At 33.7% G+C, this 22,310-nt stretch overlaps 1 protein-coding gene across 2 annotated transcripts in view; it reads right to left on the bottom strand.

The window, feature by feature from the left end:
• The window catches only part of LOC118195332 (BRO1 domain-containing protein BROX-like), a 79,636-nt gene that overhangs the window by 11,104 nt on the left and 46,222 nt on the right, over positions 1 to 22,310 (bottom strand). For both annotated transcript variants that reach the window (XM_085809777.1, XM_085809778.1), the window contains exons 7-10: positions 20,447 to 20,532; positions 20,256 to 20,337; positions 11,236 to 11,386; positions 3,557 to 3,725 (exon numbers count right to left, since the gene is read on the bottom strand). In XM_085809777.1, the coding sequence (XP_085665903.1) occupies positions 3,557 to 3,725; positions 11,236 to 11,386; positions 20,256 to 20,337; positions 20,447 to 20,532 (488 nt within the window). The remainder of the gene's footprint in view (positions 1 to 3,556; positions 3,726 to 11,235; positions 11,387 to 20,255; positions 20,338 to 20,446; positions 20,533 to 22,310) is intronic.

Genomic DNA, 22,310 nt, shown 5'->3' on the forward strand with positions numbered 1-22,310 from the left:
TCCCTCACTCAAATCAGAATTCTCATTAGTTTGAATAGCTTCTGTTCTCTGTCATTTTATGAATCTTCCGGGACCTATCATCTCCCCTTCATTTTAAATTTTAAGTCAACTGTGGTTTTTTTCAAATATGGACACGACTCCACTTGCATTGCAATAATGAACTCTGACGTTTTCCCCTTCAGCATGAATTTATTCTTTTTATGATTCTGCCATATACAGATCCCATCAGCTTTGGTACAAATACTCAATAGTTTTTAAGTAAGAGGAAAGCAGGAAATTTTTGAAAATGGCACAAAAGCTATATTGCTGGTTTTAAGCTGAATGTAATTTCCTGTGTCAAACAAATTGGAAACAGAGCAGCAGCTAAAGAGTTTGAAGTACGTGACAGATGCATTTGACATTGAAGACCTGAAAAAGAAGAAATTAAAAATATGCCACAACAGAAATGAGCCAGAAGCAGTGCTGTAAGGCGGCTAAATCTAAAAGACGACCTTGTAAACCGGATAAAAGAGCAACGAAAAAAAGGAATGACCATTCTGACTGTAAGAATTAGCTTACAAGCAAAATTTATGGCGAAACAAATGAACATAAATGACTTCAAAGGAGTAGCAAATTTATGAACAGAAAAAGTATTTCTGCGAGTTCTGGAGTAACAATCCAGCAACAATTACCAATGGACTGGCAAGATAAAAGAACATACTTTCTAAAATATGTGACAGATATTATTGATGAGAAAAAACTTCTTTGACCACAGATACTAAATGTGGATGAAACTCTATTAGCTTTCAACTCTCCTGCAAACAGAACTGTTGATGAAACAAGTGCAAAAACTACACTGGTGTGCAAAAATTAAGGACGAAGTCGAAAAATTAGCACATCAGCTGAACGAAGAGGCAGAGCGGAAAGAAAGACCAATCAGGAGATTAAGTAAGGCGATGTACGGTAGCACATGCGCAGATATGCAGGTAGACGTAATGGAGGAGTGTCTGAGTAGTATAACGCATGTTGTCGGTGTACGATCAGTATTTCTGGGAAAGAGATTGCACGCCGTATAGCAGTTAAAATCACACCGAGTTGCTGCCTCAGTGAGAAATGGCAAATAATCAATGTGTTAGACGACATCTGGATGCTTTTACCCGAGGTCGAATCATTGAGAAGTTGGAGGAAGGCCGCAGTGTGACAAGTGTGGCTGCAGAGTTCGGATTGCTCACAGCATCGTTTCACGACTTTGGAGACAATTTCAAACTACAGGAACAGCTATCCGGGGGTTTAGTAGTGGTTGTCCACGAGGAACCACACCCGCAGATAACCGGTATATTGCCTTACAGGCCAGAAGAAACAGGTGGCAGAAAGCGGGAGAAATCGCTAGACACACGACACAGGCGACTGGACGACCGATATCGCGTTTTACTGTGGCCAGAAAGAAGACTGCACAGTGGTGGTCTGTTTGCACGACGCCCTGTACGGTGTGTACCTCTAACGCCTGCCCATCGGAGAAGGTGTTCTCTGTAGTGCTGGGAACACCGGAATTGGAGAGACAATGAATGGGGACGAGTACTCTTTACAGATGAGAGCAGATTCAGTCTGAGTAGAGATTCTCATCGCATACTCATCTGGAGAGAGCGGGGAAGCCGCAATAATCCCTCGAAAATCATTGAAAGGGACAGGTATGGAGATGGCGGTGTTCTCGTTTGGGGAGGCATCATGCTTGGTAGTCGTACAGACCTTCACATCTTCGACGCAGGTTCAGTCAACAGGACCTGTTATTGTAACGAGATTCTTCTTCCATATGTGCGTCTTTTTAGAGGCACTAAGGGTCTGCAGTTGCTTTTCATGGACGACAATGCACCATGTCATCGCACAGTAGCTGCCGAACAGCTCTTAGAGAGTGAGGATATTGAACGTATGGATTGGCCGGCACGATCTCCGGATCTCAATCCCATCGAGCACCCATGGGATTTTCTAGTCCATGGGGTTTTCTAGGCAGACGCTTGGCAGCTTGTACCTTACCACCAGTAACGATTCCGGAGCTTTGATTGGCGCTGCAAGACGAATGGGCAGCAATGCCTCAACAACTCATTGACACCCTCATTCTCAGCATTGGCAGACCCTGTGAAACCTGCCTAGCAGTCAGGGGAGATCATATCCCCTATTAAAGACCGGATGTTTCTTGCTGGACACCCATCACAGGGATGTTTCGGCCTTCAGTCGCATTGCGCTCCATGCTACTTTTTCAATAAAGCTTCTTTTTATCCCTCTGATTTCTCTTTTAGTAAGTGTTGCTTATATTACTCATGTCCTTATGTATTGGGGATCTTGCGGTATTAAATGTGTTGATTTGGAAAGCTTTTGTACAAAGTTATATTGAAAAAAACCGTCTCGTCCTTAATTTTTGCACACCGGTGTATATTTGTGCTTACAATGGGGCATGAAAGAACATCATGTGTGTTGGCTTGTGCCGCAAATGGTGTCAAGCTAAAGCTGATGATCATCGTTGAAAAGAAAACTATTCTGAAGGGAGACTTTCCTAATGACGTAATTAGTTGTGCAAATGAGAATGGATGGATGTGTGAAACAATCATGCATGAGAGGCTAAAAAATTTGGCAGTAGCTGTAAGAGATTCTTTTTCCAATCAAAAGGATTGTTGATAATGGATTCCATACATTTTCATCTGCTACATGCAGTGAAAACCAGTGACTTGACAAAAATCTTAACAAGCATTAGATTCGTCGGTTAATAAATCCTTCAAAGCTGAAGTCTGAAAGCAGTGGGAGTGTTGTATGAATGAAGGATTACACATGTATACCAAAAGCTGCGAAATGTATACAGAAGTTTATGAAAAAATTGTGAAGTGGGTAGAAAGTGCATGGAAATCAGTGAAAACATCGTTAATAACAGTAGGGTTCAAGGATGAAATTATATCCCCAGATAAAAAGACTCTAAACCAAGAGTATAAATGTGACGATCTGAAGACTTTTACTCCAGGATTCCAACTATTTAGTCCAGGATTTGCTAAATCTTTTTAATTGAGATAGTGAAGAATCTGATTTTGATGGCTTCATATGATGAGTTTGATGTAATTATTTTTGTGAGCAAAAGTAAAATTTTCTTCTGTTATTCAATTTAATATCTTGTTGCCAGCATATTTTTTATAACATACTATGAGTATTACGAATATAGCCTTCTTTAGTAGATAAACGTAAGTACATTCGTGAACGTAAGTGTATTTTCAACATTTCTTACCTATAATTTGTTTTTGAGTTTTGGTTTCATTTCATGCATTTTTCTTAACTGTTATGCCATATATCAGCACACAGATCAAAATTTTGCATCTATAATGTTCATGATAGTGTGACATGCAATTTAACTTATTGTGGTGTTTCTGCACAATTTTTTTTCCACCATTTTCCTTGAGTGCAGTGTTTACACTGATACGTCCTTTCTTCTAGAAATGACGGTAATTAGTGTTTCCTCCTCTTCAAGCCCTGCATTTAATAGAAAACAAAACTTACTTTTACTCCGAAATTTCTGTCTTTGCATGTTAACTATACTTACTGTATTAGCAGGGTCATCAGGATTGACTTTTGAAAAATCAAATGCAGCATATGCAACAGGTGTCCAAAGAGGACTGATATCTGGTAGCTTAAATTCTTCAGGACTAACAAGTCCATATGTAGCTTTAATTTCTAATGGTACTGGATCTGCAGGTACTTTCTGATGAAATCTGATTAAAAAAAATATTCTTTAAGAAACTTATGCAAAATTAAATGCATTTGCTACTTAAATCAGTAGTTATAAAAATAAGTATTTAAAAACAGAATGCAAATAGCATAAATTAAATGTGAATAAAATACAGTTCATAATTTGAACATGTCTTCAAAATTAGATTGAAAACCCAATTCAGACATAAACACATTTCAAAATTTGGATGAACAGAAATTTTTCGTTTTCAAACCGAACCACCTGTTTGTTCTCATGCTTTTTCAGACTGTGAACTTTGGCCAAGATTAAAGGGTTAAGGATCCCCCTCCAAGCAAATATAAACTTTCTCAAACCATAACATAAAAAAAAAAAGTATACCTATCTATCAAGAAATTGAACCAATTTGAATCTGTTAAAAATTATAATAAAAATGGTTACTTTATTATAGCAGCTCCCAAGATGGATTTGCTAATCAACAGAGCTATCTCACCAAAATCTGGCCGTGTGTTCTTATACCTCACCATGTGATCATACATTAGCACCAACTGCATATTCTTATACTTCATCACGTAATCGTATATTAGTACCATGTTGTATTTTTGCTCTCACCGTATGTTTTTCATTTTTTGATGAGGATTTCGAATTCACATTGTTTACTTAAGCATATTCATTGCTTTTTTTGTTGAATAAGATGTTAATGATCTTTAATTTACTAAGAAATGAGGTGGATGCCATATAATTTTTCAAGAGGTCTTTTACCTGACAAACGATTATGCAAAAATGGCCACAACAGGAAACTATGTTAATGACAAAACCATTTGTAGGTGCAAAGTTAAAAATTGCAATAAGTATGGCCTGCATATTGGAGACTGGTTCAGAGGTTCCAGAACACCTATCATTTGTCGCTGCTATTGGATTACGTATTCTACGGCAGAGGAGTTGACATCTATGAAATGGTGTAACTAACACCTTAATACACATGAAAGTGCTGCAGTCAACAAATGATTATATGCAATAAAGTAATAATAATATGGCTAAGGATTCTTAAAAATATTCTTAAGAAATGACAAATGAGTATTATCGTTATTCTTATATATTGTGTTGTTTATTTTTATATTTGTGTTTCACGAGCTTGAAGAAATTATAGGCGAGATCTTGAGCAAGCCTAAAATAGTTATGAATAATTTCTGCTCGGTGTTTTATTTTTTTTCTCTACTGTCATTTAGCTGCGTAGCTCTTTTGTGGCTTTCTATTTCTTTACAAAAAAATTCAATTAATTCATTAACATTCCATGTTTGGTCACTGTTTCTACTGCGACTATTCTAATGTAATCTCTGATGGAATTAATTTTAACAATATTGGGCAAGTAAACTATTGTATGTTTCTGATACTCCGTTCATTGACTTTAAGCATCTAATTTGAATTTCACACTGATCACAAAAATTCCTAAGATTTTCTATATCCCTTACATTTCTAACAGGGGATAGATTTAACAGTTTATTCATATGCATTTATTACCAAATCTTTACTCCCAAACCTAATTAACAATTCTATAGCTGAATCATAGTTCTCATTTATAAGCGAAAGTCCGGAAATGGCATTATAAACTACCCCACCTAGTAACGATTTTAAGTAACTGAACTTATTTACTTTCGATAATGAGTCATTGTTATGGATAGATGCCTCGAATTGACTCCAAAATTCTTGCCAATTTCTAGAATCACCAAAAAATTTAGAGATAGTCAATTTTGGTAGGCGAATACATTTATTTCAATTTTGGAATCTATAGTGGTTTCATTAGAAATGTTCATACTTTCCTTATCCGAATTTTTGAGTTTGTATAATTCCTTCAATTTGTTCCTTGCTCTAAATTACAATACTTGTATTTTTTCTTCATATTCTACAGCGGATGAAACTTCAAGTTCAAATTCACCCTCTGCGACTTTCAAATCGTTCAATCTGCGACTTCGTTCTATTTGAGTGTTTAAATCACTCAGAGTTCTTGCTTTTCTGTTTAATATGTCTAAAGTTTCTTATATTACATTTACACTAACGTCATCTTTGCTTAATTCTGTCTCAATTTTCTTTAGTACCTTGGACACTGCGGTCCTTGATACTTTGTGTTTCGATTTAAGCTTAGCAACAGGATCTTCCATAATTACACTTAGAAAACTTATATTACCTTTTTGCAGGCCTCGTATACTTCACACCATGCTAATCCATACTTACGAATCCACATTTTCGAATATTAGCCGGCTTCCCGGCACGTCGCACCAAAAATATTTATGTATGCACTAATGTATACTCATCGAATCAACGAATGGCGCTGCCTGCACATCTAACTATGAATTTAAATTTCTATAAGCGGTGGTTCAGTTATGATCAAAATACTCTTATTTAGTTTTAAAAGGATTTATTAAAATACTAAACAAATTGATTTAATCAATAATCTAGAAACAAATCTAATGTTACATCTCATGAGCTGCGTCATAACAAATCGAAAGTAAAGTTCTCACTGTTGCCATTCCGAGGCAGGGAAAAGTTCGTTTCTAATCAAACTGGAACAATGACATTTACATTATTGCAGTTGTTAGGAATTAAGTTAAAAAATATCTCCGATTATAACTACAAAATCCAGTCCTTTTTTCATGAATCAAGTTTCAATTTTGAAAAATATATACAGATAAAATATCAAGCATTAACAAACCTTAGCAAATATCAAGCTTTAGCACCTCCATTAAAAGTCTATTCTCAGTTTACAAAATACATTAACTCTGCATCTCATTCAACTTTAGAATGACCAAGAATAATGCTAATGCTTCTTTTTTATACAAACAGGAACAATCAATGCATAATATGCTCATGCTCTAGTAAAATTGAGAAAATGTGACAGTGGTGATTATGTTTTAATTCTTTAAGGACCAGCATTGCGTATACGTGATGCAACGATTCCACTCCTACGAGCCCAGCACTGCGTATACACGAAGAGCTGCGATCGATCTCTGCACCCCAGTGTCGTGCACATAACCTGAAAATGGAACAATTTATTCAAATTTTTTAAAAGCCACTAGATGGAGCTAAATGGTAACTGTTTTCACATGGGTTGATTTACATAGCATTTGACCTTCATCTACTGACATTAGTTTCTGTTCTGTGCTTCTGGTTTTGATAGATTTATTGGTATGAAAAAACTGGGAATCACGGCTCTTTATAAGTGTGCCTGTGAATTAAAGGGGCTCAGGCATTTTTATTTCGTTAGGAAATTTTTTTCACTTTTCTTCTTTGCTTTTTTCGTTATTAGAATATGGGTAAGTGTATCCAGCTCTTTGTTTTCATTTATGTTATTTGCTTTTTTGTTAGGAAAGTGTATTCAGCTCTTTGTTTTCATTTATGTTATTTGCTTTTTTGTTAGGAAAGTGTATTCAGCAGGTGTATAGCAGGTGTAACGTCACTGTGATAGAAAAATTAACGTTTCCGTGATAGAAAAACTTAAGACCAGTTGTCCTTTATTCCATTTATTTTGAAACTTAATATAAGCTTTCTTGGTTAATTAAAAAGTTACATTACAACATTATAACAGAAGGGGAAAGACCATCAGCTTTCTCGACGCATAATGCGTCTTACTCACTCACATTTCTCAGGAAAGAGCCAGCGTTTTTGTTTTTCTTACTCGATTTAATAGGTCATTATATAATATATTTACTTTACATATAATGTAATTATATATAATGTATATATTGATGTGATTAGTAACAGATATCCAGCCAATGGGAGCCTTTCCTTGATCACTTTCTGGTCATCGTGTCTGCCACGATGACCAGAAACTGTTTTTCGATTTAGAAAAATAGGAAGTTTTCTAATATAAACCTGATGTCACACAGGATTTGAGGATGAAATATTTCTGGAAGTCTTTTGAAGAAATTTTGGGACATGTGTTGGGGCTACATTAAGTTTCATTCCATTAGCCATGGCTAAGAAACCTTACTTAAAAACTTAAAAATTTGTCCAAAATCACTGGACACTCCACATTTCTGTCTAACTGGAAGACATTTTCTCAAACTTTACATTGACAGAAAAGGTAATAAAAGTAGGAAAAGATTCGTTGTGTGTGCTAAAAACAAGGAAAAGTGAAAGCAAACAACGTACTTTGAGTGCAAAATGTGCAGTGTAGGACTGTATCGATCCTTGTTTTGAATTATTTTACACACAACAGAATTTTAAATTGGAATTTGATTACCTACAGGCATTTCTTGCTTAGACTTTTTTTTTTTTTTTTAAATTTCGTATTTGTAATTTTGTTTTCATGTTTATAGTATTTATTTCTGTGTGTATAGTTATGACTTTAGTATTTTGTCTGTTTAATTTATTTCTATTAAAGTGATATTCTTTATATTAATAAACATTCAAAACAAGTACATTAAATAAACAACTTCACAAATTGAAGTCATTATATCAAAATGCTGATGTTATACGATTTTTTTTTTTTTTTTTGTAAAATTAGGCTTAGCTGCTGAAAATGCGCAGGCTGGTGGTGACTATCCATTTCAGCGGGTCTGGTCCCGTGACTGCGATTTGTTCTCCACGCGCTGGTCCTTAAGGGGTTAATAAATACAAATACTAGCCTCAAAAAGAATAGAAAGATACAAAGCAGTCTATTTCCCAATCTGTGTATCATTAACCATTTTTAAATTGCATAATACTCCAGTTTAGAATAATGATAGGTATAATGCTACCTCTAGGTGGCTAAGTGGTTAAGGCTGCCGAACATAGGTAGTTTGAACCCTAATGACATGGTTGGTGGCATGATAACTTTTTGTGGTTTTACTTATACATAATTTGAATAAAAGTTTTTTCCCTTAGAAAGTCCTCAAGAAAAGCATTCCTCACTCTAGTTCTTGTCTGCTTCACCATATTCAAATAGAAACACCTAGAGTAAGATGTATCTTTTTGATTATTTCTTACTTTTCTTCAAAATGTTAGGTACCAATCTTATGGTGGCTTGGAAGCTGAGATCACAGCATTGAAATACTATCTTAATTAATAACAGCTGTTTGATTACTAACAGCTGTTTGAAAGCAACTTCATGGTTTAATTTCATATATTTTGTAACAGTCTTCATTAAAGAACTTTTCTTATCGCTATTCTAGCCATGTTTTAAGGTAAGAATTATTGAGCCATTATATATTACTTTGAACTATTTTACATAACAAGAACATTTTCAAAACTAAAATATGGCACTAAAATTACAATTACTTTTAAGAACCATTATTAAAATAAAACTTCTTGCAGCTCACCATCATTAGCTAACAGTACATTCACGGCAGCAACGGGAATAAATGAAAACTAGTTAGTGCATCATTGTGCTGAGCTGATGCAACCTAAAGCTTATTGGGTTCATGAGAAAGTACAACTGTACTCAAATGGTGCACAGTCTCAAAGTGGTCAAGATGATTTTACTTTTAATATTTAGTCCTCGGCAAAAAGTACTCATAAAGTATTCTTATTACTCATAAAATTAATATGGGACTAGCATGATTCCTCTTACCTACTGATAGCATAGCACATCACTCGAAATCTATGTTTTTTAATATTCCAAAGAGTTTAGGAATGAAAATCTGAAGGGGAGGATAAGTGTTTTCATACAAGCAAAAATCAGATATATACTATTTCTCTGTACAGCTACTGTTCAAATTAAAACACTTCTTTAGTGCTGGTATGTTATCAAATGTATGTTTAAACCTCTATTATTAGTGTTGTTTAGTATTATTAACTCCTTAACTGTTGTGGAAAACATACAAGATTCGCTCCCCAGTGCCACTCTTTTTTACACAGGCAGGCATAGTTATACGATGTATTAGGGGGGAAATATGTGCAATATTTGCTGTCTAAAACCTGTTTACTTTCACAAAATAAAGAATAAAAGAAAAAATGAAAAAACAAAGTTTAATGTTTAAAGTAAAACTATAATAAAAAAAGATGTAAGTATAATAAAAATGATGTTTTGTATAATAAAAAAGATCCCAAAAAAAAAAAAATGGAGTTTCAATCAATTTATTTTTAAACCAGTAAAGTGCAATATCAGGTTTCACTGTTATACCTAGTAAAATCAATATACCTAAATGGAAAGCAAGGAGGCTGCATAGGCAAGTTTTTCATATCAAGTTGTACCCAACATTGAGCATCTTTTGAAGAATAGTCGCAATCCTCTTCATCTAACACAATATCATATTCTGAAGCGACCGATCCTGAAGATGACGGAAAATAATCTATTTCACTGTCATACATAATCGTAAAGAAAGCACCTACTACAAACAGTAAATGAAAATGGAAGACACACGATAAAAAAATACCTTTTACTTAAACAGAAACACGACCAATAACTGGGCAGTCATTACATTCACTGTTTCAGAAACATCCTGATCTCTAAGTCTTCCCCCTCTTCTTCTCTGAAATAGTATCCTCTTTTGCATACTATGTCAAAGTCATTGTGGTTTTGCATTCTAAAGCTTTACAAAAAATTTTACTGGTAGCAGTGCAAAGCAAATGACAGCATTTCAGAAGGGTGCAATTAAAAAGTATAAACTCTATAAGCTAGTGGGTCCTTCCATAAAACCTTGTATATTTTGACTAATAGCAAATCGCTATTTATTTTATTTTGTATATCGGCATTACCATTGCATTATCTATAGTTTTTATTACACCTTAATGTGTTTCTTCAAGTGGACACGTCGGGAAATTGGAACAGAGAACCGAGACTAAAGATTTTGGCAAAGTTTTTTCAATTAATTTATGAAGAGTGTTTCGTATACAGTTTCAATTGTCTGTTTTGGCGAAACATGATATGGAGCTAGCTTGATTCGAAATTCATTAAAAATAATTTTTCCTGACGAGCCATAATGAGATTCGAATTAGGCTAATCTATTATTTACCACTTCTTAGTTTTATATTTTTGCTTAAATCATTTGTTCGTACTTTATTCTAATGTTTTAAATATGCCTTACTTTGATTAGTATATTGCTTACTATTAGTATTGATTTTTATTTGTAAATATTCAGGTGTTTGTATTGTTTAATTTATCCTTGTAACACATTTCATCGCACCTTATTTTGCTTATGTTAATATTTTCACGAAACCACAGTATTTAAGCAACTTTTTAGTGTACGAACCTGGAATATTCTTTTAACTTTTTTCTAAATTTTGCAGCACAATGCGCAAAGTTTTTGACCACATAGGTCTTTTTTCGTTTGTTCTTTTTACTTTAATTAGTTTATATTAAGGGGCCGGGGCAGTTAACGCATCGGCTTAGCAAGGCATATATATATATATACACGCCCGTGGCAGTTAAGGGGTTAAAACACTTATAAGAAACTTGTCACCTAATCACATCAGTATCAAATGTCTGTAATGCAGTTTTTCTTTTTTTGTGTGTGTGTGTGATTCCCCTTTCTAACACACCAGAACTTCAAAAACAGCTCTCAAACCATAAAGAGATCAGTAAGCTTTAAAAAATACTGATACCAATAGCAACTTACATAAATCCGTTCTCTCTCTCGCATTTCTCAAGCGTTTGTTTAATAACAGGTCCTAGTTTTCGAAAAAAGAGATGATTTTCAGGTTTTGCACTTATCCCTGATCCTTTCATGCTAGAATATTCCTTACACTGTTTACTTGCAGCCACATAACCTAAAAAGAATTACTTTTAAAACAAAAGTTTTAAGCATATAAAGTATAAAATTATAATAAATTTGATTTTAAATAGCATTTAAAAAATTAGGGAAAAATCATTAACATATCATAATAATTATTCTTTCTATACTCCACTTTTCATCAATAATTTTGAATAAAATTATGCAAAAATAAATTCTTCCTTCAATTTCAAATCAGAAATATGAAATATGAACATCACGTTCACCTTATTTAATCAGTCTCTCTCTAATGATAATTTTGCAGAAAATATTCCCTACTGAATGATACATATTGTTGCAAATTCAGCAGTATTTCAAACACATGAACTTACAAAAAACAAGGCATGAATGCATGCATAATATTAAATTCAAACAGGCCTTATAAACCTGCTAAACTATGATCTCCCCTCTATACACAGTGTCCACAGAAGTCCTTACCTGGTCTCTATTTTCTCAACCATTTGCCATTGACCTATATGGTACAAAGTCTGAAATCTGGTCATCCAATATCTGGAGAACTAGTAAAGTTTCTTTCTTTTCTTAAAAAAAAAAAAAAAAAAAAAAAAAAAAAAAAAAAAAACTCCTTTGCAAAAAATGAGAAAGAATTAGGTTTTGAAAACAGCATTTCACATATGCGCAGTAGACATTTTTCCATAATAAAATATGTAAAAAATGGTGATTCTTAATTTCAATTTGGCACTAAATAAAATATTTCCATGTTGAAGAAACACAATCATTTACTAGCTTAGATCTAAATGATCAATAGTTGTTGGCTTCAGCCACCTTTCTGCTTGGCATACATCTCAAACTGAAAGATTTACCAAAGTTCATTGCTGATTTTCCACCTACTGAATAACTCATCCCTGATGCCAACCTGGCATTAATCTATTATTATTTTTTGCTTTCATTGCCATGCGACTATCAAATCATGACAGCTTGAGAAATGAATCGTGCAATGATAACTAAAAAATTTTTAAAAAAAAATATTAGTAACTGAATACCAAACAGCATGGCAACCTTTTATGCTGACATTGCACTTGGCAACAATACAGACTTCGGACAACTACACTTTCCGAAGATTGTGTTGATTAGAGAAATTTAACAATTTTTTCTTTTACATATGGGGGGGGGGGGAAACTAAATTTTACAAATGATATTAATTTGTCTTTAGCACTGTGTAAATTAAAAATAACTAATTTGTTATTCAGATAAGTTTTACATATGTGTGGGAATTTACTGATCTGGGACTCGGATAAACCACAACCATGCATGGGAAGTTGACGTAATTATAATAAATAACTAAAGTAATACAATTAAGAGACATTCTTTAATGCATGATAAGAAAGAAGAGAAATTTAGAGCAGTGGTTCTCAACCTTTTTTGTCCCATGCACCCTTTTCACCATTGTTAGACGATCATTCCCCTCCTTCCTTTTCAAAACTTGAAAAATATATATGCATTTATTTAAATTTAGATTATTTTTTTATGTGTTTGATAAATTAAAGAAGTATGGAAAATGCAGATAAATATCAAACCTTGAACAAGAGCAGTTTTTATATTTATACACTAAAACTAAACATTTTACAGGTAAAGAAATAGCTGAGATCATTAATCCCCTGAAACTATGAAATGCCTCCCTTGGTTGAGAACTTCTGATTTACAGGAATAACATAGCTTCAGCCGCCAATGTCACGCTACATCGCTAACAGTATACAGCGGATACTAGATGAGAATTAAGCTACGCTAAAATGAGACAATACTCAATCTACAGCATAGTTTTTACGTGTAGAAAATATCACTACCAACAGTGAACAAAGTGACAAATAGCTTGCTGAGAACAAAACAATTTCAACTGACAGTTTAGTGGGAATTCTCGACTCGTAAATTACAGGAGCTTTGTAGGTGAAAAAGAAATTATGTGAAGTAACTTAAAATCTAATAACTTAAATTGAAAAACATGTTTAATAATGCAAGCAAATTACTATTGAGCTTTTTTGAAAATTATGATTCCCTTAAGATCTTAAATGCTTCGTTTCATAAAAAACAATTTCCTATTTTGAATTTCATAACTTCAAAATGTCATCTTGCTAGCTTTAAACTGATGATCTAAAATCCACAAAATTCAGAATCGCCCAAGTCTTGACGAGTCTGGCTCTCAGATTTTGTATTGTATTTCCAATTATAAAAATGTTTTAAATGAAGCACAGATTCATGCTTTGGCATTTTTTTTTTATTTAAGGAAATCTATAAAAATTATGGAACTAACTTTTTACACGCCTCTCTAGTCACTATACTTATATTCAGGAAACTTTTTTACTTGTTATAAAAAATAAAACACTGCAAATTTGACTCTCATATGACAAAAATTGACCCAAATATTTGATATTAAAATTGAGAATTATATCCAGGAACAGTACAGATATCAAAGAGCAAAATGTTTGTGTCTGTACACAACTAAAAATAAAATATCCAAAAAAAGACTACTGATGATAAGAGATTACACAACAATTATTTCTGTGCAAGCTTATTGTAAAAACATATTGGTGGTGGTGGTTGTAAATAGATTTATGGCGCAAAGCTCTAAAAGCCATATGCGCCAAACACAGGATTTATTGTATATATGTTAGAGAGACAAAAAGGTTTAAAATCAACAGCACACTTATAAAATCAAGGAAAGTAGTAAGATAATGAAATGGTGGGATGAAATGCTGATAAGATTCAGATAATGATATGTGCAGTATGGATTTAAAATCATAACACATCTGATTCATTAAAATATATAGCAATAAAATTCTAATATAAAATCTTGTTTCTTTCTGATACTGAAACAAATTGGTATTGACCTCTCTTCCAATTAAACTGTCAAGAGGCATGTCACAACTATTAAAATACTTCTGGCGAAGACTAATTAAATATTGACACTCAAAATGTGAACTGACAAACATTACAATTTGGACAAACAGGCTCATTCTCAGCTTTTAGTAGATAGTTATGAGTCACCTTAGTGTGACCTATTCTAAGCCAAGTCAAAAGAACTTCCTCCTTACGATTTCTAGTACAATGTCAAAGCTCTATTTTAGGTTTCACCATTCTTAAGTTGTTACAAGTATGGAAGCCCCAAAGTCGCTGCCAATTTTTAAGATCCTTTGTTTGATGACACGACTGATATCTCTCAAAGGGATGAGGCAACTGGACAGTTCAACAGCAGATTTCGCTGCAATGTCTGCCAGCTCATTACCCTTTATTCCTGTATGTCTGGGAACCCAGCAGTACAGAATTTCATATAAATGACTCGTTAATTTAATATTTAACTTGAGTACATCCACTATTACAAGATTCTCGGTGCTGGAAAAAGATTCTAAAGCTTTCAATGCACTGCAGGAGTCTGTATATATAATGAATTTTCTATGGCATAGCGTTGAGATGTACGAAAGAGCATAATATATGACAGCCAGTTCGGAGGTTAAGACCGAGGAAGCGTAGTGTAAACGTCTGCCCTCTATGTAGTCACCAATTACAGCTGACATCCCAACATGACAAGTTGACTTAGATCCATCCGTATATATGGAAAGATAACTGATGTAACTATGCCTGTGCTCAGCAAAAATTTATCTGTAGATGATCTCATTAGTGATTGTTTTGACGTAACTGTGGAAAATATCAAGAAGCTGGATTCGTGCATTTTCCCAGGGTGAAATTTCAAAATGCTGTACTGCTTGTGGGGACATATTAGACAGGGAGAATTCTTCAATGAAAGGACGAACTCTGACAGGAAAAGAAGGCACACAGGATGGACGTGCTTCAAATAAAAGGTCAGAGCTATTATCATGTAAACACAGTTTATAAGGATGGTCAGGTTGAGACAATATATTTAAATACTGTAAAAGAAACAACCCCTCACGCCTAAAATGCAGTGATGGTTCGTAACAGTTAACATAAAGACTCTGCACAAGAGATGTCCTGAAAGCACCAGAAGAAATCCGCAGAGCTTGATGATGAACAGAATCTAGTTTTAACAACACTGAAGACCTGAATGGATCCATAAACAACTGAGTCACAGTCCAGTTTAGAGTGAATAAGAGCTTTGTAAATGTGAAGCATAGCTCTGCACCCCAGGAGATGTTCACTAGGACTTTTAAATATTTAAAATTTTTTGTACACTTCTTTCTCAGTTTTAGGACATGAGAAAGGAAAGTCAATTTTCGGTCGAACCAAAAAAAAAAAAAAAAAAAAAAAAAAAAAAAAAAAAAATCCGCCCCTAAAAATTTTATTTCAGGTGCAACTGGAATCATTGACCTATTGAGATATAATTCAGGCTCATTACAGAGACCTCACTTTCTAAAAAAGTGCACGCACACAGTCTTCTGTTTCGAAAACTTAAATCCTTGTCTGTTTGCCCATTCCTAGATCCTGTTCAAAGCAATCTGATCTGGAGCTGCCTCTCTACATGTCTCATATCTGCACCTCAACAGCTAACTTGTAAGATCATCAACATATCAAGATCCTAAAATGATAGGAGGAAGTTGTTTTAATACAAAATTTATTTTTAGGCTGAACAGGGTTACACTAAGCACACCTCCTTGAGACATACCCTCTTCTTGTTTGAAAACTTCTGACAAAACAAAGCCAATCCTTACTTGAAAAGTTCTAGTTTCCGAAAAATTCTGAATGAAAAATGGTAGGTTGCCATGCAAGTCACTAGCATGAAGATCATGAAGTATACCGTATCTCCATGCCTTATCATAAGTTTTTCTCATAGCAAAGAAAATTGAGACAAGGTGATTCTTTCTTACAAAAAAGCTTTACGAATAGATGTCTCCAAAAGGAGCATGTCATCTATCTTTGTTCTTTCCTCTCGAAAACCGCTTTGATAAGGCAAAATTATATTATTCTTCTCCAAGAAATAGACTAAGCAGCTGTTTACCCTTTTTTTTCAAACAGTTTGCATACACAACTAGTAAGGGCAATTGGCCGGATAGTTTGAAAGATTCCTCGGGTCTTTCCCTGACTTATCAATGGGAATCACAGCAAGCTCTCCTCCATGCACTTTGAAAAGTTCGCTCCTTCCACACCCTATTGTAAAGACTGAGAAGGGCAGTCAGTGACTTACAGGACAGAAGCTTAACACTTCATAATACACACCATCAAGACCCAGACAAGACCTATGAGTCTGCAACAAAGCTCTCTTTAACTCTAGCATAGTAAAATCTCTATGCTTTCAACTTTGAGCTATAGAGTTGAAAGCAATGGGATTTCTATCAGAGTACTGCATGATAGAAAGAAATGCAGGTGAATAATTTCTGCTGCAAGAAACAGCAGCAAACGTCTCACCAATAGTATTCGCAATTTCTTCTATGGAGCTAATCACTCGGCCATCTTTTTCCAAAACGGAAAGTGAGTGGTCTTTATATATTTTGCATGCTTTTTTAACTCTTCCACAAAACCACTTATTAGGCATAGAAGATGTTATTGACAACACATATGAAATCCAGGAATCCCTTTGGCTTTACCTTCTTACTTTTTGTGCACTTGCTTTGGCTTTTTGAATGCTATAAGGTTTCACAAAGTAGGGTATCTGCAAAAAATTCCACATGCTTTTTTCTGCTTTTTCACTGCTTCATGGCAGTCATGATTCCACTATGGTTTTGAATACTTTAGCATTTTTTCCTGATGTTCCAGGGATGGAGAGCATAGCTGCCTGAATAGTATTAGTAACTGCTTCAACTGCATCATCGATATGCACATCTTCTACCATGTTCTCTGTGAGCTCTGCAGCGGAAGAGAAGAGTTCCTAGTCTGCCCTATCAAGTATGAAATCGAAAGGATCTCAACATGGGGTTTGCTCCTCTTTGTGCAAGAGATACAAAAATGGGATGATGATTGCTGCTGTAAATATCATTTCCCACACTAAAAGTGCAAAACGGCAAAATAGATGGTGAGCAGACAGCAAGGTCAAGAGCGTAGAATGCCCTTGAAGGCTCATGGAAGTATCCTGCCCATTATTCAAGAGACAAAGGCTATGATCTTCAATCATCTGTTCAACTTGTCTTCCTTGGGAATTCGGGTCTTTACTTCCCCAGATCGGACTATGGTTGTTAAAATCTCCTATTATGATAAAATGCTCAGGTAGCTGCTCTATAAGACTATTTAAATCTTGCTGATCAATGTACTCATTTGGAAGCAAACACAGAGAAAAAAACACAGAGAAAAGACTGAAACAACAATATCAAAATTTGTTTCAGTAGCAACAACTTGGAGGTATGTCGTCAAAGAAAGTGCATTTGATGGATAATACAGTGAGGTGAGGAGGTCTACACCCCCAGTGACATGCTCACCTGCAAGGTTATCCTTCCTCATGAAAGAAAACCTCCAAAGTTTTGTTTGTTGTTTTGGTTTTAGATTTGTTTCCTGTATTGCTAAGCATACAGGATGATAAGCACTGATTACAGATTTTATGTCGAGCAAATTTTAGTGGAAACTGCGACAGTTCCATGAGACGAGGGTGGCCATTACGATTGGTGTTAGTTCTTTCTGTGCACTTTTTTGTTTTTCATGGAAGTAGATGCCTGGTAACTTCTAGACTCTCTTCTACTTCCATACTATATGAAACCACAGATTCAGAAATCATCCCATCAAGAGAGCTATTGCTGGGACTTCTATTTTTATTAATTACTTTCTGAGTGGCATTTTGGGGTTTACTTTGAATTATTAGCTTAAAGGGGCTTTGTCCCTGAAGGTCTATTATTTTCATTTTGCGTTGAATGACCAAATGTTAGAGTCCTGCTGCATTATATTTGAAGAAATTAAATAATGAAAAATCTGCATTAATGTATGTATATTCTAGCATTGTGATAAAACAACAGTACATAGAGCTATTGAATAAAGCATCTTGCTGTGTAACCATGCACGGCTTGTCATCACATCAGCATTTTTGCTAAATTACACAAAGAACCTACAATTTAAAAGTTCATTTAACCTACATATTCAAGGGTTTAGAAAGCTTTCAAACCCCACTTGATATTGTAGACTGAAACAAATTTATACCTTTCTTGTGAACACATTTCAAGAGAAGTAACTCTACAGATGTTTTGAAATGTTATGTTCTAGAAAAACCCTTATGTATGCAAAATCTCAGTGGTTTCAAGTGAAACATGTGGTCTTTCAGTTGAGACCTGGCCAAATCAGCAAGCAGACTGCCTATCAAAAAGGGGCTTCAGACTACTACAAAAGGAATTTTCAACATTATCTTTCCTTTCTATTAGGCTTTATATCAAGCAAATAATGGAAAAGAAGTTATAAATTGCAAATTCAAGATAAGATAATGCGATGGAGAACTGAAGTTCTCTTAGCAATCCCCAACAACCCACAGTGAGAAGCTGCTGCATAGATTGGGCATTACTGTTTGGCAAAGCACTCCATCACATTGGAAAATTTTTCAATTAATTATTCAACAGTATTAAAAATTCTACTTTTAAAGAAGTTTTTCCCAAGAAGGCCCAATAATTAAGCAGTTTTGGGCATTAGTAATTCTAACAGTGTTAAGACAGTGTTTCTTTTCAATGTACAACAAACTTTAATAGACTACTATTAATATTTTACATAAGAATGCTATTCCTAGTCAATTTTACATACCTCTACCAATTTTAAACAGTTCCAATAATACATAATTGAATGTAAAATATTTCAATAAAAAGTCATTTATAAGGTTGGCATGCATATTTGTATCTCAAAGTGCTGTGGATATTTTAACATATAAACTAATATCCCATTCTATGAATTTCATTCATTCAGTCAAATGCCACTGGTATGTTCGATTATGCTTACTATGATTCATCCCCACTGCAAATGCCACAAGAAAATGCAAAACAATGGCTATGCAGCTGAAAAATGCACATCCCCAAATAATTAAACTGTAAATTTTAGTGTCGGTAACTTAAAATTTACAATTCAAGCACATTAAAAGTTACATTGTAAATATTTTATACACTACAGCAGATTTAGCTGTTTTTTCCCAGCACTAATGATGGGATTGTGACTTACAAAATTCAGGCCAAATATAAGCTAAAACATTACAAACTATGCTGGAAAAAATCAGTGATTTAACGAAAACTTATACACATGTTATTCTGCATCATGTTCATAATTCAAATCTGGAATAAAGTCAAATTAATGCATACACACATTAAAAGCAAATAAAAAAACTTGATAAATTTGGAGGCAAGTTAAATGAGGTCACTCATTTTGCTTTATTCAGCATATTGCTTTCAAATAAAATGATAGATGAAATAATCATGCCACCCATTTCTGCAGAAAAATGTTTTGGCCCCAAAGATAGATCTGTGTCTGATCGCTCTCAAAATCAAGATAGCGTTATCCAAAATCTATGCCAAACTAAAGTTGTATTTTTTGTCTAATTTTAAACTAAAAATTCACTGCAAAAATTAAATCTATTATATTAATCACTTTGTCTTGTTCAAATTATTTTCAGTATGTATGACTATTCAATTGTCATACACATAATAAATAAAATGGAGAATGGTGACTGCAAAGATTTATCACAGACAAAATGATTTACACCCGACTTATTTGTCTACTGAAAAAATTAAATGTTTGAGATGAACACCAATGGTTGAATTTAACTAATTAATAAAACTACTTCATGATTGAAATGCTTATAATTTAAATAAAACATTTAACGTTCAATACATAATTAGTGGAATATAATACTGGAAAAAATTATATAAAAACTGAAACAATCTATATCAAAATTTAAATTTTAAAAAATTCATTTAAAAAAACATTTTTTTATGCTTTTGAAATCAGGAAAAATAATAAATATATCAAATGAAATTATTTAAAAAAGATACATTTTTCACTTTCCTGCAGCGCTCGTATTGCATCACCACATTTTTCTTGTGATAAAAGGTTTTGACCAGAATAACAGTATGCCTGAAAATACAAAACATTTTAATGTTACTAATTAAATGTTACTTCACAAATTTAACATCACCATAAAATTACTTTAAAAACACAAGCATTATTAGAAAAGTTCACTTACATATGCAAGGTAAAAAATGCTTTTAAGCTCAAAGTATTTTCTCCACTTCCCAACCTTTGTAGAATTCAATGTACTCAAATAATTTACTGAAATGATAATGTACACATTTCAAAACAAATTTCAACTACAATAGTAACATATAATAATAATAATCAAATGATAGCTACAACAAATACATATTAGACCCAATGAATGTATTCTAGTACTGCACTTCATAGAGTCCTTGCTTACCTCTGTCCATCCACTCACACTATTATAACATTTATTATCTATGAGTTGGTAATAATCAATTATTATAAGGTTAACACAAAGACACTTCTATATAGGTTAATATCATAAAAACTCTTATCAGAGAAAAGCCCTTGTGAAAAGGTATAACAGGATGGGGAATTTTGTTTTCCTTAGATGCCATATAAATCTACACAAGTTTCTATTAAATTTTTGAATGAGCTTAGCTGTTCAGCTGCTTTTCATAAATTATGGCACAAACTGGAAAATAGATAACAACACAAAAAATATACATCTAAAATATAATGATATCTGATTAAAATTTTGTTGCAAAAACTTCAAATATCATATGCTGAAACAATAGAACAAACAAAGAAAACATGACCTGAAAAGAACCATATTTGTAATGAACATTTTTATGTGTAATGTACAAATATGTGAATAAAAAAGGAAATAATTGCAATCCCGATACAATAGCACCATTTATTTGGATGAAACAAAGAAACACTGAAGAAATCAGTATGCTGTATTGTCACCTCTGAGTGAGATACAACACTTCCTGCAAACGAATATATGCATATGTTAATGGATTGCTTCCTGCAGTATGATAGGTTGGATGCAGAGAAAATGAATGGCTTGCTCGCTTACATGTAAAAATAAACTATTATGCTATCAGCATATCATGGATGCTAGAGACTAATAAACGCATTATAAAGTATTCATTTATTACTGAAAATAAGTTTAAATAAATACAGTACTCATGTAAATAAGAAAACATTCTTTTAATAAGCCTACCTACTACACACACATATTTTTGCTGATTCCATAAGTTGTTTTGTTGCCACTTGCAAGAAACAAAACTAAAAATAATTATTAATGGCCCAAAAAATTAAGTAAATAAAATACAAACTACATGTCATCTGAAATCTAATATGGCCAGTTCCTTGGCATGCTAGGATGGACATTAAGGCATACCATCAGATGCCAAATATATACAATCAGACAGCTGTCAGATGATTGGGCTGACTAAAGAAGGATGCAGACCACATAGATGCAGCCAGCCCTAGGATGGCCATATAATAATTAGGCTTTGTCTTGTCGAAAAAAAAGTCTCAAGAATAGTATGATAAGGTAAAAAAAAAAAAAAAAAATGATTTCAGGATAACAGTACACTCTGCCATGATGTTAGAATGCAGAACTGCCAAAGACATTGCAGTAGGACAATTTCTCACAAAATCACAAGATATGTGGCATTCCATGTCAGGATTAACCTATCATCAGGCATCCTACTTTGAGAAACTATGTAATTAGAAGCACAAGTCTAGGTTCAATAGTCAAAGAAATAAAGTCTATAGCTACCTCTTCCAAAAATTTTCCTTTTAGTTTGGCATGCACACAATTTAATTTTAGACTAAGTACACATTTTCATACAGCTTCTTTAACATAGGTACCTAAAGATTATACTGACCATCATATCCTTTATGATTATATGTTGTCATCATCAAACAGAAGGGTTAAGGGATTTTGGCAAATTACAGGCCTTGACCATTTTCTGTAGCAATCATTACTATAGTTATGAGGCAAGCCAGAAAGCTGGAAAATGGCGTTGAAGTACCTAAACTAACAGACTTTAATT

This window comes from Stegodyphus dumicola, chromosome X2 (assembly GCF_044657685.1).
Source record: "Stegodyphus dumicola isolate Sdum_Otavi_A_Nest chromosome X2, ASM4465768v1".
NCBI lineage: Eukaryota > Metazoa > Arthropoda > Arachnida > Araneae > Eresidae > Stegodyphus > Stegodyphus dumicola.